A 16,880-nucleotide genomic window follows, 5' to 3' on the forward strand; every position below is an offset into this window, starting at 1 on the left:
TTCGGCGATCCTCTTATCTTGATTCTTTTAATTTCATCTGTGTAAATTCGTTTCTAACATTTACAGTTCTAATCTAGAGGCCACTATTCTCACCAATGAAAACCCATTTTTTGACAAATATTCTAATTTTCAGAATGCTAGTTGGTGAATAAATACACATATCAGAAAACTTTTAGTAGTTCCCCCAGGGAATGTGGGTTTCCTGATGAGCATGCCACCCTCTATTGTTGCATTTTTCTTTTTAATCGAACCCTTACAACCCCTAAATTATAGCTTAAGCTAAGTAACCCACACATAATAATATATTGTATATGCTACAGTATTTTAAGGAAGATTGCAGACAGCATAATAGTATATGTTTGTAATATTAAAGATGAGGTTTGTATGCTTTATAAATCCTTGTTTACAGCTTCTGTGACAAAATGTCACCTGAATCCTGGAATGAACCTTGTATAATTAAGAATTCCTGAGAGGTGAAGTTGTTGTCTTTAACTATCAGAATTGAACCTGCCCACCAGTAGTAGTAATAGTTACTATTATTGTTAGGAGTACGTAGTGATAGTGGTGGATTGAATAGTCATAGCAATAATAATAGTAATAATAAAGGAAGAAAATAAAGAACAGCTAATGTTTCCTGAGTATTTACTCTGTGTTATGTGCTTTATGTTCATCACTTTATTTATTCACCACAATGACTCAGGTACTGCTCTTTTATCCTATTTTTTCTGATGAAGATCACATAATTGGTAGGCAGCAGAAATGGGACACAGATTCTCTACTTTCTGAATTCCAAAACATGTACACATTTCCACTGCCTTATACGGCTTCTTTTTCTGTTACATTTTTATAAGGATTCCTATAAAATTTTGCAGATGCATTTCTGTTAGGACTTCTGGAATAAGAATAATTTATAGGGAAAGAACAGTTTATAGGGAAAGAAAGGACCTAGACTTCTTCAGTTTATTAAAAGTTGTGCCAATGGGAAAAATGTGGAAAACTTCATTTTTATTTATGAAAGCATTCAGCTTCTGTATAAAGATATGACTCAGTTCCATTGAAAAATAGGTTGAGATGTAGATTTTTTGTTTTCGTTTTATTTTTTCACATGAAATTTTATGGGAAATCACAGAAACAGGACCTTTTCATTAAGACTACTGCTGCAAGTTTTAGACAGTAGAATAACAAATCTAGCTTTCAGGTCCTTAGACCTCATAATAAAGGTTCAGATAAATGGTTATGAAAAATAGTTCTTTAATGATTGCAGTGTCCTGTGGATGAACCTCAGTCCTAAGCTTAGGTTAACTTTTCCTCAGTGATTGTTATACAGTGATTGTTATATAAGTATCTTTGATAAGGTCTCTAACTAGTTTTGTGTCATTATTTATGTTCAAGGAGTAATCTTCTTATATTAAACATATTTTTTATATTTACTACTTCAAGAATTCAGGAGCTTGAATATAAAAAAAAAACAATAAAATAAAATACAGGGCATGTTTTTATTGGAAAAAAATAATTATCAATAAGGTTACATTATACAGTTGCATATTCTTAGCTCAAGCTGCTATAACAAAGTACCATAGACTGAGTGGCTTAAACAACATAAATTTCTCATTGTTCTAGAGACCAGGAAGTCCAAGTTTGCTGGTGAGAGTTCTCTTCCTGGTTTGTAGGCAGCTACCTTCTCCCGGTGTCCGCATATGGTGGAGAGGTAGAGAGACAGCAAGCGCTCTGGTATCTTTTTGTAAGGGTGTTAATTCCATCATGAGGACCCCGCCCTCATGACTTCATCTAACCCTAATTACCTCACAAAGTCCCATCTCCAGACACTCTCCCAATGGAAGCTAAGGCTTCAGCATATGAATTTGGGAGGGATACAAACATTCAGTCCATAATATAGATCATCAATTTTAAAGTCAAGAATGAAAGCACTTATTTCGTCTTACACTCAAATGGAATAACTTGTAAGTTATGAAAATACATATTTTACTCAAGGTGTGTTAATACATATTTTGATGGTTATGATGATGATATTAGGGGAATCAGTGCTTGACTAGACTGTTTATGGTACTTGTCCTAAAGTTTTATTTTTCATTTCTGTGGTTAGTATTTACTTATGGCTGCCACTACGAAAGTTATGCAGACACTATTCCTCGTTTTTCTCTCTTTTAGTTAAACTGAGCCTTTCTGAACTGAGGTTCTGAACTGAGGTTCATTTCCTAGCCAAGAAAAGGGAGGATCTTTGTATTCTCACAAAATCTATTTTTCAGAAATATCTAAATGTTGTTGAAGTAGCAAAATGAATTTTATAGAGGTTTTTTTTTTCCAATCTAGTTAAATGATAGTGCCTAATCTAATTGTAAAATAATTTTTGAACTGAAGAAATAATTTGGAAAAATTCCTGAAATATATTTTCACTCTCAACCATACATTTCAGAATTTGACATAAATCTAAACACCCCCATTTCCAGGTCATGTCAGAAATCTAAACTGTTTGTTTTGCAGTAGTTTTCAAAGACATGGGAGCCAGAAGCAGCTCTGGTTTTATTAATACTTATTTCTCTTAGGATACATTCACATTAAATTGGACCCTTTGTCACTGGGTTGTTTGTTTTATAATTAAGGGGAAAGGGAAAGGGGTCTTTTTGATAGTTTTGCTTAGGGCACAGATTTCATATTATGATAATATTGTCGTTTTGGAAACTATAATTATATGTAGTAATTACATACATATATTTATATTTATATGTTTTTGTATATTTATATATTTATATATTTAGGAACTGTAATTATATGCATGTTATATGTATTATTTTATATATATATATATATATGTATACACACACACACGAGGATATATATCATTAGGGCTAATTTACCTCAAGTATTACTAAGTTTTTCTGCTACATACTTACCTTTCAATATGGTTTGAATTAAAGCAAATGATAAAACAAACCCTGAAGTGAACTCCACTGATAACTTCATAGCTTCTGTTGACTTACTGTTAATTTTATTGAACTTCTTGTTTTAATGCAGCAAAACTCACTGGTCTGAAACTAATTTGATAGTAAGAAACCAGAGATTTTTCACTCAACCCTCTGATCAGAGCCTTCTCTTTAAAGCAGAAGTAGTATAGTAGAAAGTAATGTAGTAAACTGGAGGACACAGGACTTGTATCAGAGGACCTGAATTTGAACCTTGACTATCAAGTATTGTTTTTGTGACAATGAGGAAACTGCTAAATATCTTAACCTTCAATTATTTTCCTCTGTGAAATTGAGATAATAACTCTGTCATAGGATCAAATGATTAAATGAATAGGTGATTCTAAAATACTAATTTTGGACTAGAAAATGCATCTATAGGTTCATCCTGCTCCTACATGAAACTCAGAGTGAAAAAGAGTCACCCATTTTTGTTGGGTTTTACAGATATCCTAGATTTTACCCACTTAAAGTACTACTTTATTCTAATTGAACTATTTTGCTTGAACGTTTTTCTAAACATTATTTCACATATTTTTGCTTCTTAAACTTTATGGATAGTACTGCCTTATATTTACATATTCATTCAGTCAGTCATTAACAAAAATCTGTTGAGGGCTGTTCTATGCCATGTACTCTGCTAGACCTTGTATATAAACTCAGGGAAAACCAGACATAGGTCCAGTTTTCACAAAGTGTATGAATTAGTAGGGAACAGGCATTAGACAGGTAAAAAGAAACAACAAGTAAATGCATTAAAATTGTAATAAGTGCTAAGAAGGAAAACAAGAGAACACTATAAGAAAGAACAGGGGACTACTACTTTAGATTGAGTGATCAAGAAAGTTGTCTCTGAGAAAGTGAAATTTAAGCTGAGATCTAAAGGATGACAGACAGCCAGTCTTACAGAGTGTAGGGGAGAGCATTCCAGGCACAGGAAACATGGATGAGAGACCTTGTAGAAAAAAAGGATCCTTTTTGTTTTCAAGAAACTGACAGAAATGCACGATGTCTGGAATGTAGTGGCATAGAGAATTGTCTCACATAGATTTAGAGTCCTATGTAGATTATAAAGCACATTATAGAAAATAGCTTAAGGCAACCAGTTGAGATACATACAATGTTATTGTTTTGTTTGGCAAATGTAGATATTGACAGTTAAGGAGGATGACTTGCCCGAGGTTACTTGCCAGTAGCTTAGATTAGAGCCCCAGTCTCTGACACTTACTCCTAGGCTCTTTCTCCTGTGAAAATCTCCTGGCTGAACGTTTTCATACTTTCATAATGCCCAAGGTCATCACTGTGCGATCAGTTAATGAACTGAAACCCTACTTTTGTATTCTTGTATTTGAATCATAGTTTTCTGTTTCTGTGCTGTTAGGTAACTCACTTGATGTCAGCTATGCCCTTCTCTTTTTTTGAGAAACTACCACGTGGTAATTAGCATATTTAGTTTTTTAGGTATGTGTAAGCTAATAGTAAATAGCCTCTTAATAAGAGACCATTGGACTGTTCTATTACTATAGTCCATGAACTCAGGTGTGTAGACTTTGATATGGTTTTTCTGACTGTTTAAAAGCAAAGAGCATTTGTCTTTATTTAGGTCATTTCCTGATAGATGAAGTTGTGAGCCTTCAGTATGAGATAGCTGAGGCATTACTAGTATTTGGGAGTGAAACTGTGTATCACCATTATTTTGTTGTCTCAATAGACCAGACAGTGCTGTAAAATGCCTAATTTTAAAACTGATTTTACATTGGATATCTTTGCCTATAAAATGCAATATATTCCTCTGTAGCAAAGGGAAGCATGCTTACTGCCCATTAGAAAAGATTTAGGTTTCCTGAGCTCAGACTTGTTTTGCTGTAATGCATCCCATTGCAAATGCGGATGTCATGTTGCACTGTGGAATGATGAAGGCCTCATGGGCAATTAATGGTATATGAGGAAAATTCATGGACGTCATTAGTGAACATGTTGACCAAGTTTTTTGGTCAGCTGGGGAATAAATGATCCTCTATTTCTTTGCCAGTTAATGAGGATGAATTGGGAGGTAGTCATAATCTAAGTACCTGGAAATAGGTTCAAATGCAGCTGCCTGGAAGGTATTCTCATGGGCGAACTCTGTTCTAGGCATGGAGACTTCCTTGTCAATCTTACGGTCAGATTTAGATCCACCCCATTGTGACAAGTAGTACAAGGACTCATCCAGGTTTGGAGGAAAGTTCTGACCTTCTCCAGACAACAGTTATAATTTCACATGCTAAGCATGAAAGGAGGGGATTTTGAAACCATTATAGGTAACCAATCAACTAGCTAGAACTTTGGCTGGTTCATTTGAAAGATGAAGGTGTGGGGTGTTGTTAAGGAAGAATGGCAACAGCCAGTCCGTTTTACGGCTCACCCCTCTTGCCATCTATCACACCAACCTTAGATCCACTAGGAGACATGAAAAGATTTTAGAGTGCTTACAGTGGGTCTGGGCTGCTGTAAAGGAGCTTTGGCCTTCTCGGGGAGATTTCCCAGCAATAACGAAAAGCTCCTGTGGAAAACATTGATGAGGTATTGACTTGTATTTGGGCTCTTACTGCCCTGGAATGCCAATGAAGGTGATCTGTTGGAAAATGCGAAACTGACCCAGAGAAATCTAGACAAATTCTAGGAGTCATCCCTTTTGCATTGGAAAAGTCCCATAATTCTTATTTTGAAACAAGGCTAGAACTTCAGAGATGTTGTCATCACAGTAGGGCAGTCAAAGCCCCCCATGACAACGGAGTCCTTACAACCACTGCTGTGCAAGTCAAGCTGCAGTCATCTAAATGGAGTGAATATCACAGCCGCAGTCAGGGTGGTTATGGTTATTAAGTCTAAAGCTTCCCCAAACTGAAATAGATGATGTCAGTGATGATGATTTTGCTGCCCAATACAGAGTATTGCATGGACTGAAAACATTGGAAGTTCATGTGATTGAGCCCTGAGCTGGCTGTCAATCAAAATTGAAAGGAAATGCACCTTGTTTACTAACAAAGAGCTGTTCTATCTCTCTGGGACCCTAGATCTGTTCCTCCCTTTCTACCCCAACTTCAGCTTCTTTAAGGAGAAAGATGGTTAGGAGTGAGTCTGAGGTCTCCCTGTCCTGAAGGAGGACCAAAATTCTTATGCACCAATCCAAATGGTACATTAAGAAATATGTAATATACTGGGAAACCCTGGGGCAAGGTGGGACTTAAACTTATCTATGGCCACATTAGAGTCAACTGTCCAATTCACCTTTCTACCCATCCCATAGAGGGTGGGGATCCCTGAATTTAGTGAATGTGGCTAGCAGGGTTGGCGAGTGGGGGAAGGAAGCTAACAGACCTTGAGGGTGGGGTCCATTGGGAAGTCGTTGTAACTTCCACTACTGAATTTTGTGTGATTATATTGTAAATGTTGCTAAAATCCAGTGGTGATTCTCTTGATTTAGAAGAGCTGCATGTAGAGGAATGCTAATATGTTGGGGCCCCACAACGCTAATGACCTCTTTTGACCTTCGTGTCTCTATGACTTTCCAGATTGGAGCCTCTGGCACAAGGAGGCAGCCTTCACCCAAAGGTATCACTTGGGGTTCTGGACTCATCCCATCTATGACATGGATACCCTAATGCTACCCTTTTGAGCCAAACTGGACACTTGGCCCATGGGGGCACTTATAATTCTTCAGCCTGGTATTCTCACTGTGGAGTGGGTCAGCTCATCCTCGATGAGTGAAAAAACAGGAAGGGCCCAACAAGCCTTGAGTGTAAAATGGAAATGATATGGTCAGTAATGCAGCTGGGCTGACACCAGCAGCATCTGAACTTCACATGGAAAAATGGCAGCTCTCCCTTCTGGGAAAACTTTATCCTCCTGATTTACAGGAGGTTCCGTTAAGTGTCTGAGCCTGGTTCACTGATGGATTGGCTAAATTGAAACCTAATGGTATTCACTGGGCTGCTGTGGCTGTTTAGCCTCACCATCAGCTATGCGGAAAATGGATATTGCCTCTGCTCTGTGTACAGAATTCAAGGCAGTTCTCATGGCGCTGGCCAATACTCCTCTTAATGAATCTTGTTATATATTTACTGTCTCTGGGAATGTTGCCAGTGACCTAGTTGTTTGGTCTGCCACTTGAAAAACTACCAACTGGCAGATTAAAAACATCCCTCTTGGGGGCCACAAGATGTGAGCTGTGGAAATGGTTAAGCTGTCAGGGTCATTCATGAAGACGCTTATGGTAAGTGCCTATTCTCTGATGAGAACCAACTGGAATCGAGCTGCTGGTTCAGCTTGCACCAACCAGATTGCTGCCATCTCTGCCTACTTTCATTATTGTACTGGATTTGCAGCACACTCATAGTCACTGACTGGGCACGGAGTAAAGCACTCTGTGTTTCTGACGTGGCGGCAACCGGCAGAGAAGATTGGTGACTCCTGCTAGCAGATCGGTGGACCTGCTTCTCTTGGTGAGAGAAGACATGTTTGACAGGTGTTTACCCCTGCCATTCCTGACAGATTGACTGCATTGGAGCCCCCTCTTGGGACTGTAGATGGTGCCTCACTGCTATTGACACTTTTTCAGGTTACGGTTTTCCGGGTCCGTTTCAATCAGCTAATTCCATCCAGACCATTGTGGCCCTTGAAATTAATCTGCATAAGTCTGACAGTGGTGTATCTTCTGTGACAAAAGCCAGGGCAGATAGGCAACGTATTCAGTGGCCCTTTTCTGCTCCCTGTCGTCCACAAACATTTTGTGTTGTTGCGCATTGGAATAGCTTCCTTAAATCAACTCAAAAGAATTATCATTCTTCCTCCCTGACCGCATTCTGCTGCACATCCATTAGTAAGACAGTTTGGTTACTGAATCCAACTGGCCTCAGTTAGGAATCATAGATCTCAGCCACTTCCTGGGTTATGACCAGGATGAAAGGGGTGAGAAGTTGTATTAAATTTTATATTTTAAAAATTTGAGATATCATCCTGACCATTTCTAGACATGATAGATCGTTCTTCCCCCTAATTGCTAACCTAGACCAGCCTGTTTGGTGCACCCTCTGGGTGGCAGCCTAGTCAAAAGGGAGAACAGAGGATTCAAATTTATGGTAGTTCAGCCACTTGAATTTTCTTGTTGGATGGACTCATCCTCAATCGTAGTGGTATTGGTCACTTGACTGAGTAAGCTATTCTGCAAGTCCCGCTAGAGTGGACCTTGTGGACCAAAGTGAGGAACATATAGGCCTCTGTAAGTTTTATAAAAATGGCCTTGGCCCTCTTGCTCTTGACTTTTCTGCATGAAAGTCCTGCGTGCTAGTAGGGGATGATTGGAAATAAGTGAAATCATAGCTACTAGAACTTGACATATGACTTGGGTGGTGGTGATGGTGGATGGCGAGCAACAATTCTGCATCTGTGGGTAGGAAACATTAGACCTGGAAGCTATGGTGGTTGGAAGGTATGGTGGTTCATAATTTTTGTCCTTCAGAGCTACTCTTAGAAATACCCCATTGAAGAAAAATGCCCTAGTGTGACTCACCCATACTGTTAGAAGCACTTTAAATTTAACTGACTTCAGACTCTGCTGCCCCACTGCCAGACAGTTCTGACACTATTTGAACACCATTTTCCTTAACCTTACTAAGGAACCTATCAGCAAAAGCACAAGATGACCCAGGTCCTTCACCTCTCCTGCAAAAAGCCTATGAACACCTTTAAGTGTCTTCCTTATCATTCCTGTACCTGTCATTCATTCATTCCATTGAGGTAAATAAATGCCACTAATTAGTAATGTGGACAGAGATTGAATTGACCGGTCCTCAAAACAATACTAGACTCAGTTATTGAAACTGAACTGGGAACCTTCATTCCTACCAACTGACCTAGAAGCCATGTTGGAGGCACCGTCCACCTGTGCCTTCCCAAATGATGTCGATTGTGGGACCCCAACAATTACAAAAATCTCTTTCTGGGCCTCTGTATGTATCTCGGAACTTACCATGCTAGGGGTGTCATAAGAGACCTCATGTGTTTAAGGATTATAGATCATATACTCATCAAATGTAGAGCTCTGTCCAAAAATAAAGATACCCTTGATCACTCTGAGTAGTTTCACGGAGGGATAACTGACTCATTTAGGTGTACCCCATGGGCCATTATCTCTATTTCCAATTAGAAAAGGGATATGAAATTTGTTCCTGATTTTGGCTGAAGAGATCAATGATACCACCTTGGCTCTGGAATTCATTCAGCCCGGACTCAACTCACTGGCTAGGTTTGTTATAGATGACAGACTTGCTCTAGAGTTCCTCTTGTGGAGCACGAAGGTATCTACGGACCAGGTCGAAGTGTCAATACAGAAACTTAAGGATAAAGCTGCCTGGCTAGCTAATGGTTGACTGATGGTTTATGAGATTTTTTGTGTTTATTTGGTTTAGTGCTTTTGGGAAGGGGTGGGGCATGGTTCATGTTAGTCCTTCATGTTGGGCTAATCCTGCTGCTCAGATGAATTTAAATACAGAGTTGGAGGAAAGACCCAGTGACTGGTTTCTGGCTTAATTTATAGGGAAAATATTGGACAGTAAAGGTAAGATTGGTGGAGAAGTAATAGAGTCTAGCACTGAACGTATTCAAGTTTGATATGGCTGTGAGATATTTATATAGAGATATAAATTAGGAGAATCTGAGAGTTTTGAACTCAGAGGATGGATCTTGGAAGGTGATAAAAATACGGGAATCTGCAGCACATAGATGGTATTTAAGACCTGAGAACAGATTAGTTATCTAGGGGAGAAGTATATAATTTGAATGGTTTGGGCAGATCGTACATTTTGCCCAAAACCCCACCTCCACTTGACTGGCTTCTCTCCTTCAAATTACCCACTTGGCTCTTGAATATACTTGCGATTGTCAGCCTTAACAGAAAAAAAAAAAAAAGGAAGAAGATTAAACAAATGGCAAGTATAATTACTGCATTGATTGCTATATGGTATTTGTTATACAATAGCATGGACATAATTTACCAAATATTTATTTAAAAATAGGCTCTTAGGTTTTGGATTTTATATTCTAATACAGATACCACATCGGTAACCTGTTATAGTTTGTTAGGCTGTTATAGTTTGTGGTGGCTATTTAGTTTTGATTCCATATGATCTTTTTCAAACCAGCAATTTGGGAGCTTATTATACATACAGAAATATTAAATTATTTTTCTCTCCATTATCTATGGTTTTTCAGTTGTCAGAATTATATGATTGTACTTTTGGTTTACTTTTGTTCTCCCATGTTTGCTCTGTCTTATCTCAAATTTTTCATATCTTTCACTGGGATTCTTCACAAAATTGTCTTACAGTTAATTAGCCAATAATGAAAAGTAGCAGGAAATGCTATACATAAGAGCCTAGAGATATTTTGTAACTTTGGAGGAGGAGGGTATTTGATAGACAATATACAAAAATCAATGACAGTGAGCCGGAAGAAATGAAGAAGAGGGAGTACAAAAGCCCCAACCTTGTGCTAAGAGTTATGGACAGAGAGTAGTCAAGGCAAACATGAAGGATGACACTGCAGAAACTGACTTATTTTATCTATTAATTTTTTTAATATGATTGCTACCAAACCCAAGGGTTATCATGACTGACTAAATTAATCTCATTTCGCACATTACTTTGAAGGATATTCATGCATTTAACAAATACCAGGGTACTACTGACACCATGCAAGTCACTGCTGTAATGTATCGGCTATCAGCAGTTCATAGTAGCTTTGCTTTTATCAGAATGTGGAGCAGGCCCTCATTGATTGCACTTAAATCACTGAAAGGTGGAATTGAAGGAACAACATAGAGTTTTTGAAGGTCAAAGTGCCATTCTCAGTATTTTAAACTTAAGAGAAACCAAGCATTTATTTAAGATTCTACAGGCTTTTAAAAACATTTAGTTCCTTTGATTTTGCCTATTTTATTAAAACTCATTTGTACTTATATGCTATGTAATAATAATTAACAGCATTTATTGACAGCTATATGGCTGATTTTAAGCATAGGTAATGAAAACAATTATTGTTAAATGAAATAGATTTGGTAAATGGAGTCTTCAAAAATACGTATTTCAAATTGAAAAAATAAATACTATATCATTGACATTCAGAGATGGAAATCTTTATTTCACAGGTGGGGAAATGGATGCTTAGAAAGAAGGGTTTATCTGTTTGTTTCAGGCCATGTAATTAGTTGGTGGCGGTACACTGGGGCTAGAAGGACATCCAACTATCTTGGTTCATAAAATATTACTAAAAAAAAATCAATGTAATTTTCCTTCTGAGTTATGAAAGTCTAAAATGGAGATATACTATTTACTTTTATGATTCTAGGAACACTTTGATGCCCTGATGTAAGCTGCCTAAAAGATTATATTTCTCATTGGGAAATCTGTAGTTATTTGTATAATACTTTTTAAGAGTCAAAACTGCAAATGACATTTGTTTTCATGCTTATATTTTCCTTATTTACAAAGTTTTCACCACACATTGCCCCCCCCCCCCGCCACCCCATACACACACACACACATTCCCAAAGACTAGGAAAGAAAATTACCATCCAGTCAGCCCTCTTTGTTTTAGGAAGAACTTATTTTGTACTTTTTAGGGTATTAGGTATGATTTTTTGGGTCTCTGTTGTAATAGGAACAGACATAGATGTTGCTTCAACGAATGTTTCTTGAGCTCTTAGGAGTTTTGGAAAAATATTAAATGACCTGTAATCTTTTTAAGAAAGTAGCCATTTCAGAAACATCTGTTGAATTTAAGAACTTGAATTCATACCACAATGCTTAAGAAGCTCTAGCTGCTTGAGAAGATTTGGCTGCAAAGAAGACATGACTTTTAGTGATCCGAACCATGCTAGGAACAAAATACTGAATCTGTCAAGATGGTGTCTCTAAAATAATTAATCGGCACGTTTTATTAACTCGAATTGAGCCAGGCAGCTGTCAAGTAAGTATTGTAGTGGCATCAAAACCTGGGCTGAACATGTGGTGCCAGTGGAATGTTCAGGCTTATCCAGTTTCTCAGCTGCAGCAGCCGCAACAGCAGTCGATACTATGGGGAGACAGCGCCGTCTTTGATTCCTGAGGGCACTGAGCTTTCTGTAGTGCTTACCAAACCTGAAATAGGTAATAGCTTTTTTACTCAATTCCTCTCTTGAAAATGAAAACAACTTCAAGAAACACTCTGCAAATTACCCAGAATGAGATATTTACTCCTTGGCTCTGTAGGTCTTTATTTTGAACCCTTTGCCTCACTGTCTCATTTATAGCCACACTGTAAAAGATTAAGAAAAACGAAAGAAAAAAGTTATCCCATACTCGTGTAGACAATTTGGAGGCAGTAATTCCCATAATGCCTGTAAATGCTAAATTGAAATATTGTAGGAGGGACTTATGAAATGAGCTTAGTCTTTCTTTTGAGATCTCTGAGACACATTTTTAAAGGAATGAATTGGAAATGTTGCGTAATATTGTTTTTTGCTAAAGAAAATTATTCTTTTTTTTATAAACCATTAGAAAAAAGGAAACTCAATGCCAGAGAATAGACATAGTATTATCCTTCCTCTTGAATTTAGCTCTTCTTGTTTACTTTCCATTTCATTAGAACATAACATAAATCTTATTTTGTACACATAAAAGGCTACATTTTAGGGAACATTTTACATAAAATGACAACCTCAGTGTGAACATTTCTAATTGTGTATGTTCATCCCTTTCTCTACCTCAAATAAATTTACATAACAATTGAATTAAATAAAAATGCCCGTAATTATCTTCCCATTTTGTCAGCATACATATGTGTGCTTCGGGTAAGAATAAAATTTTGTACTTCATGGAGAGATATAATAATGAAAGTGAATTCTTACAATTCTTCTCCTTCTCCAAAAAACAACCCAAAATAAATAAACATAAAACACAAAATGTTGGTTGGGGACTTTAAATGAGTACCGATCTTTATTTAATCTTTCTTTAAATGAGTACTAATCTTTAACTTGGCATGAGGTATTTCTTCTACAGAAATGTTTTGCTTTAAAAAAAAATTAAAGTGAAATTTGCTTTTAGAAAATTGAATGCAGTGACTTAACTCTTTGAGGACATTCACCAAACGTTTGTGCATGTGTCACTGTGACAGCAGGTTGACAGCCTAGGAATCAGGATAAATGCTATACCTTAGATTCCACTGAAAGACAGGAGCTGGGGATGGGGGTGACCTCTGAAGGCAAGTCATCTTACTATAAACAGAAGGGCGTAGAAAGCCATTGGTTGAAACCAAGAGTGTTTACTCTCCAGGTCTCCTCCTCGTTAACCTAAATAACTGCACTGCTTCTGGAGTCCGGAGGTTCATGCCAGAGCAAGGTGTTTTTAAGGCTACCTGGATGTTGGTTAGAGACAATAAACCTCTCAGAGTGTTCCGTAATCCTCTGACCGGGTTTCATTCTACTCACATTGGAGAGTGGAATTTATTGGCTGTTGAACTTCACACACACGCATGCACACAACTTACTTCCAAATAAAACTGGAATTAGTTTCAGGTTTTTGGACTTTGAATGAGGTAAGTTGTATTTAGCTTTTGATTGAAGCATTATAATTATTATTATGTTATGTAGTAAGTCATACCTTTAAGTACAGGCAGTTCAGAGAAAAATATTAAAGTACGTTGTATGGATCTTTCTCCGTTTTAGTACAAGGATGATAGAAGTAATATGTACATAAAAATTGAGCAAGTTGGTCAAAATAGAGAAAATCTCTAATCTGCCCATGCAGAAACTTGTAAATACATTTTGTCTTTACTTCAGAAAATTCAACTACTACAATTACATTTTGTTCATGCTTGGAGAAATGCAGGTGATGTAATAATTGATAATTAATAGATTGCGTTTCATTAGAAAACCTTAATAGTTGACATTGAGTAGTTTTCCCATATAGTGCATGCTGCAGGTCTTTAAAAATTAATACCAGCTATTTAAATGAAAGGCTTTTTTTTATTTTCTGGATAGTTTCTGTTGTAAAATGTTGTGTGAATTTGGGGTTTTTCACTAGATTTCAAATGTAATCATCTCTATGATATGTATTTTATATTTTTAAGAGAAGAAATATTTCTCTCTGTTTATAGAATTTTATTATCTTTTTTTCTAAAACTAAGATAGTAAGATCAAGTTTAATTTTAACTTCTTTAAAAAAAATCTTGTTTCTAGTTGGTTTTACCTTCATTTGGATGTACATTTGAGTGTGTGCTTTGATTTAAAATCTTGATATGGAAGCCTTTGGTAACTATGCTTTAAATTGTTTAAATACATTTTTGTATCTTTGAATATCATGAGGAAAGAGTATGAATTGCTGTTTTGCTGCAAGGAACTAAGATGTGGGTGAATTGTCACCATAATTGCAGTGTCTTAAAGATTTCTCTCATTCAAGACAACTGAGGAAAGCTTTGCTCTGTTGGTACTATAACGTTATTCTTGTGAGAAAAACAATTCAGGAGGAGAAAATAACCTCTAATTCTAAGTGTCTGTGAAAAACTGATTTACTGCCAGAGTTAGATTGTTTAGGGAACCTGTTTAAAGAAAGGGAGGATGAAATATCACAGCCAATAAGTTTTCCAGTTTGGTTTCTAGGGTCTACTGAGCATCAGTCAGCGCTATCCAGTTTCCTGCTCCTTTTCTTAGTTCCAGTTACTGTTTTCTGAATCTTGTGTAATTGAATAATGATGTTACACTACCTTATATTGTTTTTTGTGTCTTTCTTTTTTTTGCCAAACGTTTCTTAAGCTACTAAAATATTACTTACCAAAAATGTCAACAAAAGCAAATACCAATAACCATATAATGCTTCATGTTATAACTTGTTAGGGAGAGGAAGAAAAGGAGGGAGGGCGGGAGGATGGGAGGGAAAGCGAGAGAGAAAGGGAGAGGGAGAAAGGCCAGTGTTTTGTTTTGTTTTTTCTATCTCTACTTTGATTTTTTTTTCTTCTCCTAGTTCTTTCTAAATTACTCGTTAGAATTTTTGAAATTGTATGATCTTACTTTTAGAGCTCTTAGCCACCGTCAGAAGGAAGGTGGTTGTGTGTGTGTCCAGGGTCAGTCTCACATTTTGCTTTGGGGAAATAGTGCAAGCCAATTTTGAAGGTAATGCAGCTGTTAAAGAAAATACAAAAGCCAGATGACTTCATAAGTGTGTATTAAGGAAACCAGGATAAATTGTCCTTAAAACCCGCTCTCAGAAAGCCTTTTTAATTGAGGTCAAAGAGGAAAAAATCGTAAGTATATCTCAATTATTTATTAGGTTTATCTAGAATGGGACCTTCACTACAGATAAACCTAATCTATAATTCCTTTACTTTTTAACCCTTGTGTTTAACCACTGTGTGGATCCATTTTACACTGAGACTGCAGAGGGTACTTCATTCTTTATGATAGAAAAATATTTACAACCACAAAAATTATGAAATTATCTGACTAAATTTCACTTCCATCTAAGAAACCAATTTCTGCACTTAAAGATGCTTGTAATAATTTGGGTAGTTTTTACTTGAACTTGCAGCTAATGGGACTATTTCTTCTTACCACGTATTTGTATGTGTGAAATATGCTTTACATGGAGCTGTTTTGTCTTATGCTCTTAGCTTGTAGGTGATTCAAAATGTTACTTCTGTTTGATTGCAAATCTATTCAAACAGAAATCTCATAATGTGTGTTTTTAGTGTGTTATAATGTCACAATCTGTGTTTTATTAACTCTGCTAAAGAAGAATTTCATTTTAGAATTAAAACACGAGGAAAGGTGATTTATAAGCTTGTTATAACAATGGCTATGCAAGATGGATTTAATATAAAACTACTTTAGAATATTTCAAACTCAAAAATGTTGCTAAAATACTATAAAAATATCAGACTAAAAGGCAGCATACAACAAATACATTTTTCTTTTTGTATATAATTTTAAAAGCAGAACAAAAAAAAAAATTTGATGCCAACACCCCAGGATTTTCTTTTCATAAAAGCTATTTTAATGGAAGATCAAGGATTTAAAATTTATAAAATTTAAAAATATAGATGTCTTTATATACTTCTTCTATCCACATGCTGTGCTAGCAGTATTTGCATCATATAAGCATTAATCTTCAGATTAATTTGTAGATATATGCTGATATATGCTGTTCAATTTAAAATTGTCTTTAACATTTTATTGTTTACATTCTATCCATCAATTTTTTAAAGTTAAAGAATTCCTCAATTTTACTTAAGAGTAATTGTGATACCTTTGGTAACATTAGGAAAGTTTTTATACATTTGTTGAAAATATGTTTCTACTTATATACACACACACTCATACACAAACGCATACACACACGGTGCCAAAAAAAATGTATACATATTTTAAGAAAGGAAAATGCTGTGTTAAAATTACACTGATGCTAACCACTATGAGCATGTATTGTATGTGTATACATTTTTTGGCGCCCTCTGTGTGTGTGTTTGTGTGTGTGTGTGTATATATTTATATATATTTTTTCTGTCTATCTATCTATCTATCTATCTATCTATCTATCTATCTATCTATCTATCTAATCAAGCCTAAGGGAAATTTTAACAGAAACTTTTACTAAAATTATTACACATAAATTCAACAATTATATGTCAATAAACCAAACTATCTCTATGCTATCTCTACATTATTTATTGTTTAAATTGAAAAGGTTAGTTATCAATTATACTTGATAGACATGATATTAGGTGTACTAGAGTATGTTACACAATGATTGATATTTATGCTTTGAAACAAATGATAGCTAATCTATGCCTGTGGCCAAATTCTTTTGAAGTTTCAGGACTAAGATGAGC

General features: G+C 36.2%; 1 protein-coding gene across 12 annotated transcripts in view; it reads left to right on the forward strand.

The window, feature by feature from the left end:
• EYA4 (EYA transcriptional coactivator and phosphatase 4) overlaps positions 1-16,880 on the forward strand; it is a 251,405-nt gene that overhangs the window by 107,764 nt on the left and 126,761 nt on the right. Inside the window, exon 1 of one of the 12 annotated variants that reach the window (XM_033103192.1) lies at positions 13,345-13,592. The exons of 10 other annotated variants lie outside the window; for them this stretch is intronic. In XM_033103192.1, the coding sequence (XP_032959083.1) occupies positions 13,530-13,592 (63 nt within the window). In that variant the 5' untranslated portion in view covers positions 13,345-13,529. Of the gene's footprint in view, positions 1-13,344; positions 13,593-15,062; positions 15,297-16,880 lie in introns of those variants that run through there. One more of the 12 variants, XM_033103200.1, reaches the window with a different exon arrangement.

The sequence above is a fragment of the Rhinolophus ferrumequinum genome, chromosome 3 (genome assembly GCF_004115265.2).
Source record: "Rhinolophus ferrumequinum isolate MPI-CBG mRhiFer1 chromosome 3, mRhiFer1_v1.p, whole genome shotgun sequence".
Lineage (NCBI taxonomy): Eukaryota > Metazoa > Chordata > Mammalia > Chiroptera > Rhinolophidae > Rhinolophus > Rhinolophus ferrumequinum.